Here is a 15,075-nt window from a genome sequence, read left to right on the forward strand (position 1 = left end):
TAAATGCACTGTTTCCTTGAAATGAGACTAAATTTTAACATCCAAGTGTACATCGTAGAATTTAAAGTTACTTAGCTCCAGACTATATATTCACAGCAAATTGCTTCAAAACATGCCAACGTGGCCAGCGTTTCGTGGAAACTTATTAAACCCACTGCTTCAGGGCCAGTTAGTAGAGCATGCTGTAAAAAAACAAATCAAAATTAACCAAGAAAAATCAATAACATTTATATACTAATCAGCTAAGAAACAGCACTTGCCTGCTGGGGTATCTCTCCACAGAGAAAGTCTCAGTATAACAAAAAAATGGCGACAGCCTCTTTTTCAAGAGAATTATTGGCGTCCTGACGTCACGAGTAGGATCAAATTACATTAAAGTCTTAAAGCCATAGGAAAATGGAACGGGAAAACCGACATTAATAAAGTTGTTAGAAAATGTTGTTAGAAAATGTTAATAGAAATGTTGCCATTCTATATGTTTATTAAGGCCACCTGGACATAAAGATTGTAAACGGGTAATCCAACGTTGCTCATGTTGGGCGAGCATACGACGGAAATTCCCGCCCCTTTTATCTGGTTTCACTATTTCTATGACAATAACTTTTAAAGAAGAGAACTCATGTTTTTTATCGATTTTGAGACAAATACCAATTTTGAGACAAAATACCAATGAGAATGACTTTAAACATCAACAGGATGATCTTAAATGTAAAGTTGATGAACTTCGTGTTGAGATACAAAAAGACAAATATAAAAAATTTAAGAGGGACGAGAATGATTACTTACAACATAAAGTCTATCCTTGGATTAAAAATCAAGAAACCATGGATTCATCTAAAGGGAAGAAAGTTTCCTTTGACCAATCCTCTGATTCCTCTAATACGGGTGGTAGTTCGGATGAGGATTTTTTAGGTCCAAAACCCCAACAGCAACGAAGAGGTCGACAAAGGAGGGGCAATGGCCGAGGACAGAGAAATTATCAATATCAGGGCCAATATCAGGGCCCATATCCGAATCAGGGACAATACCAAGGCCAATATCAGAATCAGGGCCAACATCAGTATCAAAGACCGCAAACCCGTTCTCAAAGAGGCCAGAGGTTCCCATGAAGGAACATTTAAGTGACTCCATAGTTGTCAATCTTTCTGATCATATTCTCTCTAATGATGAACTCATGTTACTTTCTAAAGGTCTCTCTTTTGTCCCTTTGTTTCCTGGGGACAATTTTCAAGATAATATCGATATTGAGAAGTTCTATCGTACTTTAAGAATTAAATCCTACTTTTCTTCAAAGGATGTTAAGGGGAACGGTTAATCTGCTGGCTGGATTGGAAGGCAGTGGGGAGTAGGGTTAAGGACTGAAGGCTATATGAAAAACGTGGGTTTTCAGTCTACTTTTAAACAAGGGAAAAGGCTTGGCGGACAAACTCAGGTAATATATTCTAGGCATAGGGGGCAGCTAGATGAAAGGAGCAAAGTCTGGAATTGGCAGTGGAGGAATTGTTTTCCAGACACCTTTTTTTCCCAAACTGCCATCCCATCAGACATGCCCTATTAGAGGCCCAATGGTTCATGGGCTTGTGCTATTTGGAACACTCTGAAACAGGGGTATCTCAATGAGCTTAGAATGGAAGCATATATCAAGCCTTCCAAATCTGTCCTAGTGACCCTAAACCCCTGGGACTGGACAAAGTAGTTGTCACAAGAAAACACCTTTTAAAACCAGCTTTGGCAATGGAAATTTCAACCCAGTATTTAAAAAGAGGGAAACTTTCCTCATTGTTCTTTGACGAGGTTATGATAAGGTGATTTCTTGCAGCAAACTTCATGCTTTTCCCCAAATGTAAATTTTTTTTTTTTAAAAAAGCTTTAGATGCCTTTGCCTAAGGTCATTTCCAGCATAAACTATACCCGCTGTGACCTTAGGCGCAATAAGGAGCCTCTATAGATGTGATTACAGTGTCATTCGTTGTAGGCGCCATGACCTTTCAATTGGTTTTAAATGATGTGGTCAATTACTGCACCAATTAACACCAATTAAAACAATCAAGTTAGGTGGCAGTTGGACCTCAGTGTGTAAATCCAAGAGGATGCTCACAGAAGGAGCGTGGATGGATGTGGGCGGGACCAACTTTCTGAATACTATTAAGTTATGTGCTAAAGTGCCTCATTGTGGCGTGTGCATTCATTCCTGCTACTTACGTGGCATAAGTTGGGGTGTAGATAAATGTAGATGCAGTGACCGTCAATGAAGTTACATGAGAATACAAATAGGAGGAAATAATTTTTACACCCAATGAATAGTTTAGGCTCTGGAACAGCAGTTAGGGAATCCGAGTGTAAAAAAGGTTTGGACAAGTTCCTGGAGGAAAAGTCCATAGTCTGCTATTGAGATAGACATGGAGAAAGTTTCCGCTGTCCCTGGAATCAGTAGCATGGAATATTGCTCTTTGGGGTTCTAGAATCTTGCTACTCTTTGGGATTACACAATCTTGGTACTCCTTGGGGTTCTAGAATCTTGCTACTCTTTGGGATTCCAGAATTTTGGTACTCCTTGGGGTTTTAGAATCTTGCTACTCTGGGATTCCAGAATCTCGATACTCCTTGAGGTCCCAGAATCTTGCTACTCTGTAGGATTCCAGAATCTTGGAACTCCTTGGGGTTCTATAATCTTGCTACTCTATGGGATTACAGAATCTCAGTACTCTGTGGGATTCCAGAATCTTGGAACTCCTTGGGGTTCTACAATCTTGCTTCTCTGTGGAATTCCAGAATCTCAGTACTCCTTGGGATTCCAGAATCTCGGTACTCTGTGGGATTCCAGAATCTTGGTACTCCTTAGTGTTCTAGAATTATGCTATTCTGTGGGATTCCAGAATCTCGGTACTCCTTGGGGTTCCAGAATCTTACTACTCTGTGGGATTCCAGGATCTTGGTACTCCTTGGGGTTCTACAATCTTGCTACTCTTTGGGTTTCTGCCAGGAAATTGTGATCTGAACTGACCACTGTTGGAAGCAGGGCTAGTTAGACATCAGTTTGAGCCAGTATAGCTATTGTTATGATGCCAATTTGCACTAACATTATAGAATTAGCATTCAGCACACTATATCTAGGTGCCTAAACTGGGGCACCCATTTCTAGAATTGCCCCTATAATGTATATGTATGGTGCACACAGCCCTCTAATTCCCCTTCTGTAAATGGCACCCAAAAGTAGTTTCCCCTTTTTTGGCATCTACTGTAAGTGCTATTCTATAAACGGTGCTTCAACGGGAGCCGTTTCTAGAATAGCGCTTAGCACTGAGATCCACGTCTAATTATGGTCATGAGGATTTGTACCAAGTGAAACCTGGTGTAAATTCCTATGCCTCCATTAGGTGCGGATCTCCCAAATTCTATAATGTTGCGTGCAAATCCTGGAACTGCCCCTGACCCAGCTATGCCCCTCCCATGGCCACACCCTCTTTGGAGTTGCATGAAATTTGGATGCGTATATAATAGAATAGGATGTAGGGCAGATCCACATGTAATTCCTAATTACTGCCAATTATGTGCTTGGTTTCTACTGCGGCTTGGAATGCTAAATGCTCCCAACACTGCTCCGATGCTCATAGAATTCTGTGATCCATTCCACACCCAAAGTTGAACACTCAACTTAGGGGGACCTATAGAGAATCTGACAGTATATTATAACACTATCTCCCAAATTTAATTAAAAAGAGCTAAAAATCGCACTTGTAAATTGGAGCGTGCAAATAAGCCAATTAGCAGCAATAATTGGGACTTCAAGAGCAATTATTTTGCGCTACTTGATTTTAATTTAAAGTTGCATGCATAAATGTAGGCGTGAAATCCACACTCGAATTTTCTGAGTGAGACGAAAAAGGGGAAACGGAAGTGGGAGGGGCAAGGATGGATCGGGAGTATCCCTCCAAATTACATGCATGGGCATTAAATAAGGGAAGGATCTGTACCTAATTTAGGCACGAGGATTTTACACCACATTTTAGCTGGGCGTGGTTCCCAACGTTAAGCGCTATTCTATAAACGCCACATAACTTTGAGCTCCATTTATAGAATAGCGCTCAGTGTGTGTGTGTGGGGGGGGGGTTTTCAAAACCGATTTTTTTTTTTAAGACACCATATATAGAATCTACAATCGCACTGAAATTTATACCTTTGGCATAGTGCCAGACTTATAAGTGCTTTTTGAAAACTGACATTGATCAGTTGAGATCTGAGGCTTCCCAGAGGTCATTTAAAGACACACATATATTTGCGAGTGATCTGTGGGCAAAGTGAAAACCAGTAATGGGCTGTACGGCATGGCTTCTGCCTGCAGCATACCTTCAAATACCTCTTCTCTACCCTGACAGAATTCTCTCGTGTCGCTGTGGTGCCCAAAAAAATTCTGTTCTGTTTCTGCTTTGTGTTGCTGTTCTTCCCGTGGCCCAGTTATGATTTCTGATGAATTGAGCCTAGTATCCTTACTTCTGTTTACCAAAGACCTGAGCCAAGCAGGGGTCTGATCCATTAATGTACTGTGATGATTTTATTTCTCTGCTCTTTTCTGGGAAAACTGTCCACATGGGTGTTTTTAGCATTCACAGCAGGAAGGAAGAACGAGTTGGCCAGACTCAGGGTTTCCTACCTTTTAATGTTCTTGTTATTTATCTGAAGAAACCTCTCAACTCTGCTACGAATGAAATCTTAAGGATGACTACAATTTTCCTTAAGTGCATCTATTTTTAGCAACAATTGTCCATTGTTTTTTTGTGAGTATAATTTTGAACGTTTTTGCATTGTACATGGTATGATATTATTCCAAGCCATCCCAAAAAACCTCCCCGTAACATCAGTAATGTTGTACAACCAGGACCATCAGCAGGTGCAGGCAAGATGGGGTGTCCACCAAGACAAGGGGGGCGCTAGTGCATGCTAGTGGTGATGACTCATAAATCTACCTCTCTGCCCCTGAAATTTCTACGGGAATCCAGGCCCGAGTCTCGGCCTGCCTCTCTGACATTGCTAACTGGATGCCTCGCCGCCATCTAAAATTTTTTTTTTTTTAAATTCTTTATTTAATAATTTGAATACAATAAACTCATTGAAATTAAGTGTGCCTCTTAAAGTTACTAAACTAATAAAAATAAAACATCTTATCAGTGCTAAAATTTAAACATTCCTATTCCTTATCTCACCCCCCCTCACCCCTCCCAAGAGACCTGATTCCAAAACCAAAACCAAAAAATTAGGTAGTTCCTCCGGAAGTTTCTTTTTCCAATTCAATATAACTCCCCCATATATCATTAAATTTTGCCCATTGATTAGTTAAAATGGCCGAAAGTCTATATTTTTCACACACTGTATACCCAGGCATTCCCTTACATCTCTCAAAGCAGGTACATTTAACATATACCATTATTGGGCTACTATCAATCTAGCCGCTATGAATGTCAAGTCCACCAATTTAGATCGGGAAAATGTTAAACCTTCTGTTTTAACTCCCAGCTGTGCCCTTTCAGGGTTAAGCTTAAGTGGGGTCTGAATTAGTCTGCTTACATACTCAAAAATTTGCTCCCAAAATTTCCGGACCTTTTGACACTCCCACCACATATGATAAAATGTACCTTTTTCACCACATCCTTTCCAACAGCTAGGATCACTCTGGTTAGTATATTTGCTAATTAAAGCCAGGGTAGTATACCATCATACTAGGAGTTTCATAGCATTTTCCACCAAAGTGGCTGAAAAAGATGTAATGTAATTACCCCCCACTCCTCTATGGACCATTCTTTCACCAAATCTTTTTCCCAGGCTTTCATATATGGTGTTTTGGTTGTTATATCATCATTTATAATTTTATATAACCATGAGATACACCCTTTTGCTACTGGTTCTCCTAACCTTGCCGCCATCTAAAATTAAACATGGCCAAGACTGAAATCCCTATCGTTCCTCCTAAACTCGCGTCTCCCCTTCCCCCCGTTCTCCATAGCGGTGAATAACACTCTCATCCTCCCTGTCTCGTCGGCTCGCAACCTCGGATTCATCTTTGACTCGTCGCTCTACCTTCTCCTCGCATATCCAACAGACTGCCAAAACTTGTCATTTCTTTCTCTATAATATTGCTAAAATCCGTCCTTTCCTTTCTGAGCACGCTGCCAAGACCCTCGTCCATGCTCTCGTCTGGATTACTGCAATGAGCTTCTTGTGGGTCTTCCGCTAAGCCATATCTCTCCCCTTCAATCTGTTCAAAACGCTGCCTCATATTCTGCCAGGGTTGTTATATGCATATTTCTCCTCTCCTTAGGTCACTCCACAGGCTCCCTTGCTCTGCAGACAGTTCAAACTCCTCTTACTGAAGTTCAACTGCACTTGCTCTGCAGCTCCTCAGTATCTCTCCTCTCTTATTACTCCGTTTGTGAGACAAGTCCCTCCTATCGGTACCCTTCTCCCGTCCCCGTGCCTTCTATCTTGCTGTGCCGCAAGCCTGGAACAACCTACCTGGCTCGTTACATCAGGTTCCATCTCTGGTGGTATTCTAAAAACTCATCTTTTTAAAGATGCTTATTTAACATTTAAATTTTAGCTTCATTTTTTATACTTAGATTTTTAACTCCCCCGTCCCTTTTGTTCTCCTTTTTTGTTCTTTCTCCGCAATGAAAAAGTTGTAACTTTCCCCCCCTCTCCTCTCAATTCAAGTTTGTCTTGTCGTTAAATATTTGTCATCTGTCTTGTTGTTAGATATTTGTCATTTGATTAGTCTTGTTCTGTATTTCTATTCTTTTTTTTTTATATATAATTTTGTACATCACTTAGCAAACCGATTAAGCGATTCATCAAATATTAATAAACTTGAACTTGAACTTCAAAGCCAGACTGAAAGCCCATTTATTTGAAGCTCTGTTTAAATCCTAACCCTACCAATATATCTGTCTGTCATCCCCTCAATGGTCCCCTACCACCTCTATCGCCCCTCCAATTACCTTTCTTGAGCACTAAGTTCACTCTTCTTTGTCTTATGTGATTCCACCTCATCAGCCCCCCTCTAATTCCCCACATGAACACTTGTTCTGACTCCCCTTTTATCCTGTGGCCTGTCATAATTAGATTGTACGCTCTTCTGAGCAGGCAGTGGCGTACCTAGGGTATGTGGCAACCGGGGCCCATCATTTTTTGACACCCCCCCCCCCATGTAAAAAAATATTTTTTGTAATGACCATGAAACGGAATAAATGGTCAGAATAGAAACAGGCAGTGAAAATTTTCTTATATTCCAAACATAACATAACATAAATTATGTCTGAATTGTCATGACATCAGAAGTACATATGGAGTAGTTGCAGGTGATGCTTGGGACAGTTCTGATTGTGTTAGTTCGGTTTTATGTGTTTTTTGAATAGAAGGGTTTTTATTTCTTTTTGAAGGTTTTGCAGTCTGTGGTCGATGTCAATTGGTTGTAGAGTTGGGGGTCGAGTGTTGCAGCTCGAATGGCTAGGAGGTTGTCGAACAGTTTTTTTCTTTTGATGTTTTTGGTTGGAGGGTGTGTGAATGGTACGTGAGTTCTCCTATGTCTGGTTGAGGTGGATTGAATTATTTAGCTGAAGAAATTAGTTACCCCCTCATCCCACACACATTAATTCTCTTCCATTTTTGTTCCCATTATAAAAAACACTGATAAGTTCCCAGAAAAAAAAATAAATTAAAATAAGAAGTGAAAACAAAGGCCCCTACAGATGAGAACATAACATAAGAATAGCCTAACTGGGTCAGACCAATGGTCCATCATGCCCAGTAGCCCATTCTGATGGTAGCCAATCCAGGACACTAATACCTGGTCAAAACCCAAAGAGTAGCAACATTCCATGCTACCGATCCAGGGCAAGCAGACACTTCCCCCATGTCTTAATAACAGATTATGGACTTTTCCTCCAGGAATTTGTCCAAATCTTTCTTAAAACCAGCTACACTATCTGCTTTTACCATAACTTCTAGCCACTTCATTTTTAAGTTTAGATCTTTCCTTTCAAACAGAGACCTTGCTAGATGTCAAATACAGCACAAGGTAACTTCACATGGACTTAGCTGTGCAGGAAATGTGAATCTCCTCATACACCCACCATATAGTGCAAAAATGTGCAAAGGTCTGTTTTTTCTTTCGATCACTACATAGCCTAATGCCACACAAGCAGCGCTGTTACAAACATATTCTGTAGGTCAATGCTAAGGATAACAAAGTTTCCTTCCTTGGACCAGAAGGAGAAACTGATAAACCACTGGAAGAGATCCCAAAACAACACCCAAAGACCCACTCAGTGTGTGAACCAGTTGAGTGGAGTGGACTAACTGGGGGGTGGAAATGGGCCCGGAGTTTGCTCAGCAGAATTTCCCAGACCACCTCTTCCTCTCAACACATTGACACGCTGCCACCACCACCACTAGGAACACCTCACCGGGTAGGCCAGCTATGCTATAAACTTTATAAAACACATTATTATATTTTCTTATAAAGCACATATTTTAACTGAACTCTCTGACATCCTCAGCTTTTCCATTCACAAAAATAGAAGGAAGAAAAGTTCCCATTTCCTGCTGTCTCATGTCCCCGGCCTATACAATATTTTTTTTCTGCAGACCCTTCAAAAGTCTGACCAAATCCTCGTTTCACTTGCATTATAAAGTACTGAGGATGCCATCTCTCCCCAATCCCAGGTCCTAAAGTCTAAGACAGTAGCGCAAACTAATGCTGCCAGATTCAGGAAAAAAAATTTCGATTCGATTCAGCCTATTGAATTGGTTTATCAATTCAATTTTCCTGCCCAGTTGGGTGATTTTTTTTTTTTAAACTCCTGGTGGATTTTATAGCTTTTTCACCTCCTTTGGCTTCTCCTAACCACACTGGCGCTGTGGTGTAAATAAAATAAAGAAACAAAAAGGACTTTTCCTCTCTCTGTTAAATCCTAGCTCATGTTTGCAGTCCAACACCAGCTCTGGCAGGATACACATTTCAAATCTGACATATTATAATCACAAAACAGAAAATAAAATTAATTTTTCTACCTTTTGTCTGGTTATATTTCAAATCTTGTTGGTCCAAGGCTCTGGTTTTCTTCTGATAACTTGCTTGCCAGGGTCTCCTTCTTTCTTCATGCTAACCATCCATCTGCCAACTCTGTCCTCCCTTTCCATTTCCCTTCCCTCCCCAGGAAGTCTGGTATCTTTCCTTTTTTTCATCTCCCTCCACAGATCCACCTTTTCTTAACTACCCTTTCATCCGGCATCTCTCCCTCCTTCCCCACCACCCCAGAGTCCACCATCTCTCCCTTTCTTTTCCCAATTACCCTCCTATCCAGTATCTCTATCCCTCCTCCACACCATCCCTTGTGTCCAATTTCTCCCCCTTTCTGTTCCTTCCCTCCCTAAATCCCATGGTCCATCATCTCTCTCCCTCTCCTCTATTTTCAGACCCATTATTTCTTCCTCCTCCCCAAAGTTTGGCATATGCACGTCTCTTTGAACACCCCCTTCCCTCCGTGTACTTCTAAACCAGGGTCCCCCCCCAAAGGCCTGTCCCCCTTAAAGGTCTGCCTGTCCCCCCTTGAAGGCCTGCACCCCCCTTGAAGGCCTGTCCCACCCCCTTGTAGGCCTGTCCCTCCCTTGAAGGCCTGTCCCCCCCTTGTAGGCCTGTCCCCCCCCCTTGTAGGCCTGTCCCCCCCCCTTGAAGGCCTGCCTGCCTGTCCCCCCCTTGAAGGCTTGTCCCCCCCCTTGAAGGTCTGCACCCCCCCGAAGGCCTGCACCCCCCTGAAGGCCTGTCCCCCCCTTGAAGGCCTGTCCCACCCCCTTGTAGGCCTGTCTCCCCCTTGTAGGTCTGTCCCCCCCTTTTAGGCCTGCCTGCTTGTCCCCCCCCCCTTGAAGGCCTGTCCCCCCCTTGAAGGTCTGCACCCCCCCGAAGTTCTGCACCCCCCCTGAAGGCCTGCACCCCCCCTGAAGGCCTGTACCCCCCCCCCGAAGTCCTGCACCCCCCCCCGAAGGCCTGCACCACCCCTTGAAGGCCTGCCTCCCCCCTTGAAGGCCTGCCTGTCCCCCCCCTTGAAGGCCTGTCCCCCCTTGAAGGCCTGCCTGCCTGTCTGTCACCCCCTCCCCCTTGAAAGCCTGCATGCCTGCCTGTCCGCCCGCCCCACCCCGAAGGACCGCTCGCCCCCCTGGCCTCCCCGCACCAACTATGAAGCAGCACTACCTATGCTCCCGACCTTGCCATTCAATCCCCCTTCCCACCCTCCCCGAAGGACCGCTCGCCCCACTGACCTTCCTGCACCACCTATGAAGCAGCCGCAGCAGAATCGCGATGTCAGCGATCCCTGCGCTGCTTAGGCGCTGCTTCCTGCGCCGCGGTCCCGCCCCTCCTCTGATGTCAGAGGAGGGGCGGGACCGCGGCGCAGGAAGCAGCGCCCAAGCAGCTCAGGGATCGCTGACGTCGCGATCCTGCTGCGGGCTGCTTCACAGGTGGTGCAGGAAGGTCAGTGGGGGTGAGCGGTCCTTCGGGGGTGGGGGGGGGGAATGAACGGCAAGGCCAGGAGCACCCCCTCAGGGCTGGCACCCGGGGCGGACCTCCCCTCCCGCCCCCCCCCCCCCTTGGTACGCCACTGTGAGCAGGGACTGTCTCTTACATGTACAATTTGCAACATTGTACTTGCAAAGGTTAATTTCTTTGATGGGCAAAGATTAGACCGAAGTTGTTTGACTGCATATCACCCACCCTTAAATTATGGGCTCCTTTTATGAAGCCGCATTAGCGGTTTAACGCACATTAATAGCGCGCGATAATTTGCCGGCCGCGTTAGCTGCTATCGCCACCTCTTGAGCAGGTGGTAGTTTTTCGGCTAGCACAGGGGTTAGCACGCGCTACAAATTTGCGTGCGATAAAGCCGCTCACGCGGCTTCATAAAAGGAGTACTATATGTGTATTCCTTATTTTGCAATGAAAATACACATAGACTTAGAAAACCTGCAACAGCATTTAGAGAATTAGCTTGAATGGGGCACTGAAGCATGAAAATATTTGATCGCTTTTTTTCTTATATTGTGTTGTTTAAGGAGGTATCCTTGCAGAAGAGGCTTTAGAACAGGGGTCTCAAAGTTCCTCCTTGAGGGCCGCAATCCAGTCGGGTTTTCAGGATTTCCCCAATGAATATGCATGAGATCTATGTGCATGCACTGCTTTCAACGCATATTCATTGGGGAAATCCTGAAAACCCGACTGGATTGCGGCCCTCAAGGAGGGACTTTGAGATCCCTGTCTTAGGTAGTTTTGGGAAAGGGGAGGGAGTTAGGAATCTAGATGGTCTAGGCCAGATGTGGGCAAAGTCCCTCCTCGAGGGCCGGAATCCAGTCGGGTTTTCAGGATTTCCCCAATGAATATGCATGAGATCTATGTGCATGCACTGCTTTCAACGCATATTCATTGGGGAAATCCTGAAAACCCGACTGGATTGCGGCCCTCAAGGAGGGACTTTGAGATCCCTGTCTTAGGTAGTTTTGGGAAAGGGGAGGGAGTTAGGAATCTAGATGGTCTAGGCCAGATGTGGGCAAAGTCCCTCCTCGAGGGCCGGAATCCAGTCGGGTTTTCAGGATTTCCCCAATGAATATGCATGAGATCTATGTGCATGCACTGCTTTCAACGCATATTCATTGGGGAAATCCTGAAAACCCGACTGGATTGCGGCCCTCAAGGAGGGACCTTTGAGATCCCTTTCTTAGGTAGTTTTGGGAAAGGGGAGGGAGTTAGGAATCTAGATGGTCTAGGCCAGATGTGGGCAAAGTCCCTCCTCGAGGGCTGGAATCCAGTCGGGTTTTCAGGATTTCCCCAATGAATATGCATGAGATCTATGTGCATGCACTGCTTTCAACGCATATTCATTGGGGAAATCCTGAAAACCCGACTGGATTGCGGCCCTCAAGGAGGGACCTTTGAGATCCCTGTCTTAGGTAGTTTTGGGAAAGGGGAGGGAGTTAGGAATCTAGATGGTCTAGGCCAGATGTGGGCAAAGTCCCTCCTCGAGGGCCGGAATCCAGTCGGGTTTTCAGGATTTCCCCAATGAATATTCATGAGATCTATGTGCATGCACTGCGTTCAATGCATATTCATTGGGGAAATCCTGAAAACCCAACTGGATTGCGGCCCTCGAGGAGGGACTTTGATTTACCCGTGTTCACACATAGATGTACGAATAATTTTAGGAAAACGGGGACGAACTCCGCTGAGCAATTTACTTTCTGGATTGCACGTATTGAACTGAAAAGGCAAAAAAAAGAAAAGAAAAGCTCAGGAGCCCTGTGCCCTATCCTGAGAATTTGGCTAGGACACACAGACCCATAAGCACAGTCACGTTTTCATCCTCCTTTGCAGCCCAAGAACCCAAACGAATTCGACAACTGCCAGCGGTGACCTCATCTGCAAGCTGCAGTATGACGTCACTCCTGGAGCTCCGATCTAGGGACAAGCGAGGGGGTTCCCGTCTGTGGCGCCGACTCGCCCTAGATTTGGGAATCCGTCCGTTAACGACCAAAACCGTGTTGCGATCGCTCCAAAGCGCGTTTGTAATCAAGACGTATGAACGGTCCAATAGGCTGCTGCCTGTCAAAATTTGCCCGTGACAATTCATTAGACCGGATCTCAATGCCTCTCCCCCTACCACACCCAGTGGGTTCAAGGTCAGATACAGGTGCACCACAGTACCAGCGGAGTAAGAGCAATGTGGGGGGGGGGGGCGCTGGGGGGCTTCCTCACCTTTTCTGGCTGGCGTGCGGCCGCTTTCCGCTCCTTTCTTGCCATCTCCGTGTTGCTTCTCGAAGGTTCTCTTCACATCGGCCACGGTGGGCGATTTCTCGTCCTCCTCCTCCCCCCGGGGTCCGGGTGGGCTGACCGGTAGGCTGTCGGGTGCTGCCCTGCCCTGGCTCTCCTGAGGGGCTCGATCGCAGCCCCCACCGCTCTCCTCCTCCTCCCGGCTGCCGCTGCACCTTGCACTGCCCGGATCTGGACCACTGAGAGGCTCCGGGCTCCAGCCCACCGTCCCTTCGCTCGCCTCCCGGGGAGGATCGGCGCTGAGCTGCTCGTCTTCCCCGGGGTCTCTTGTGCCCGGCGGGTTTAAGACCAGCCTGGTCACTTGCCTGTCCCCCGCGCTGCTTTCCGAGTCCGTCCGGCTCAGTTGCCTCCTGAGGGATCCACGCGAGCTCCCGGAGGTTTCGAGCTCCTGGCTGCTCTGAAGCTCTCGGGGACAGGGACCCGTCAAGGGCCGGCGCGCTTCTGGGGCGTCCCTGGAAACGCTCAGCTCGTTCTCCTCCACTTTATAAATGATCGCGTTGACCTTTCTGTCATCTTGGGGGCGCTGGTGGCCGAGCTTGACCTCCAGCTGTCCACTTGCCCCGGCCGACCTCGTCCAGCTGCGCTCTGGCCCCCCGGCCACCGCCTCCCCCGGCCTCTCTGCCATGCTCAGGTCCGCCCTGGACACAAGGACACAGCGCTCGCCCTCGCTTCTGAAGGTCACCGGGTGCTGCCGGCCATCCCACTTGGTCACCGCTCGCACCGGGCAGCTGAGGGAGGCCCTTCTCAGCACTTGGCTGATAAACGCGTTGGCCGAGCGCTTGCTGGCCGCGCGATCCTCCCGCTCCCGAGGCTCGGCTTGCCGTAACTCGATGGACTTTCGGGAAACGGCGCGCTCGCTAGCTGGGCGCCCATCGGCGCCTAAGTCCCGATGGCGCGTCCAGCCGCCCGAGCGCTTGCACGCGCCAGCGGCCGGCTCGATCCGGCTTTCCCTACCTGCCGGATGGCTGCAGCCCAGCTTCACCTCCAGCTTGGCGACGCACGGGCTCGATTTGCACCCAGAGCCCCCGTTGCACTGGCCGGGCGCTTGTGCACTAGTGAAGAGGTTCATTTTCCTCCTGCTTCCATGGCTATCCCGGGGGGGATTTTCTTTTCTTGCTCCTCTTAGGTATAGCAGCAGCTCCCAGGGACCTCTGGAAGGATTTCCAGGAGCTGACACGTCCCCCTCGGTCGTTAAACTTGGAGATGGCTGTCAGACTGCTTTTTTTTTTTTTTTTTTTGCTGGAGAAGTTGCTAATACTGTATGTTGAGTAACTAGAGAGTATCTGAAGACCTGTTATTGTTAAGCGAATTTCACCTTGAAATATGAAATCAGGTAAACACAGTGAGATACCAAGCCTGGAAGTCATAGCTCCATTCTTAAATAAGGCAGGCAAGCTTTATAAGAAAAGTATTTTTAGCTGAAATGGGCCCGTTCAGAACTGCCAGCTGATCTACTTTCTTAAAGTACAACTTGTCAGTGCTGGCTTTTTTTGGCAGCCCCTACTCAGCTGCAGTGCTGATTTCAGATGGGGGTGGGGGGGTGGGGAAGGGCAGTAAACGGATCTTTTCCAGATAAGCCCCGCCAAAAAGTTAACCCCCGCCACCCAAAAAAAATTATAAAAAAGAGGCGCGATCTGTAGAAAGTAAAGGGGGGGGGTTCCCCCCCACGCCCCCCATCGGAGCCCTTAAAAAAATGGTTGACAGTTTATCCTATTTTTTTATAATGTTAAGTTTCATATCCTCTTTTTTATAATCTTCTTTGGGTGCTCTGACGGGGGGGGCGGGGGGGGAGAAACCCCCCCCCCTTTACTTTATACACATCGCGCCACGTTGTGGGGCTGTTGTGCTGAGAACTTCACTGGTTAAGGTTGCGTGCTTTGGAATTCGAGGTCAAATGCCCAAACTAGCCAAGCTTCCTTCCGGAATCTGGAACGCCCAGGCAAGGCTGGCGGTGGCCTAGGGCAGCAGCTTCTTGAAGACAGTGGTTTCCTGCCCTGGCCTGCAGGACCACCAATCGGTTCGGGTTTTCAGAATAGCCCTAATGGATAGGCATGGGGCAGATTTTAATGCCCGTCACCTCCAGTACATGCAAATCTCTCTCATGCATATTCATGTCCCGAAAAGCCGATTGGCTAGTGGTCCTCCAGGACAGGGTTGGGAACCACTGCTCTAAGAGGCAGCAAAGAACAGAAGCCAAAACAAAACACCAA

At 46.6% G+C, this 15,075-nt stretch overlaps 1 protein-coding gene across 1 annotated transcript in view; it reads right to left on the bottom strand.

Moving 5' to 3' along the window:
* The window catches only part of CORO1C (coronin 1C), a 211,386-nt gene extending 197,690 nt beyond the window's left edge, over positions 1–13,696 (bottom strand). Inside the window, 1 exon segment of the mRNA XM_033957141.1 lies at positions 12,791–13,696. Coding sequence (XP_033813032.1) covers positions 12,791–13,490 — 700 coding nt within the window. The 5' untranslated portion in view covers positions 13,491–13,696.
* Between the last annotated feature and the right edge of the window lie 1,379 nt (positions 13,697–15,075).

The sequence above is a fragment of the Geotrypetes seraphini genome, chromosome 8, assembly GCF_902459505.1.
Source record: "Geotrypetes seraphini chromosome 8, aGeoSer1.1, whole genome shotgun sequence".
NCBI classification, from domain to species: domain Eukaryota; kingdom Metazoa; phylum Chordata; class Amphibia; order Gymnophiona; family Dermophiidae; genus Geotrypetes; species Geotrypetes seraphini.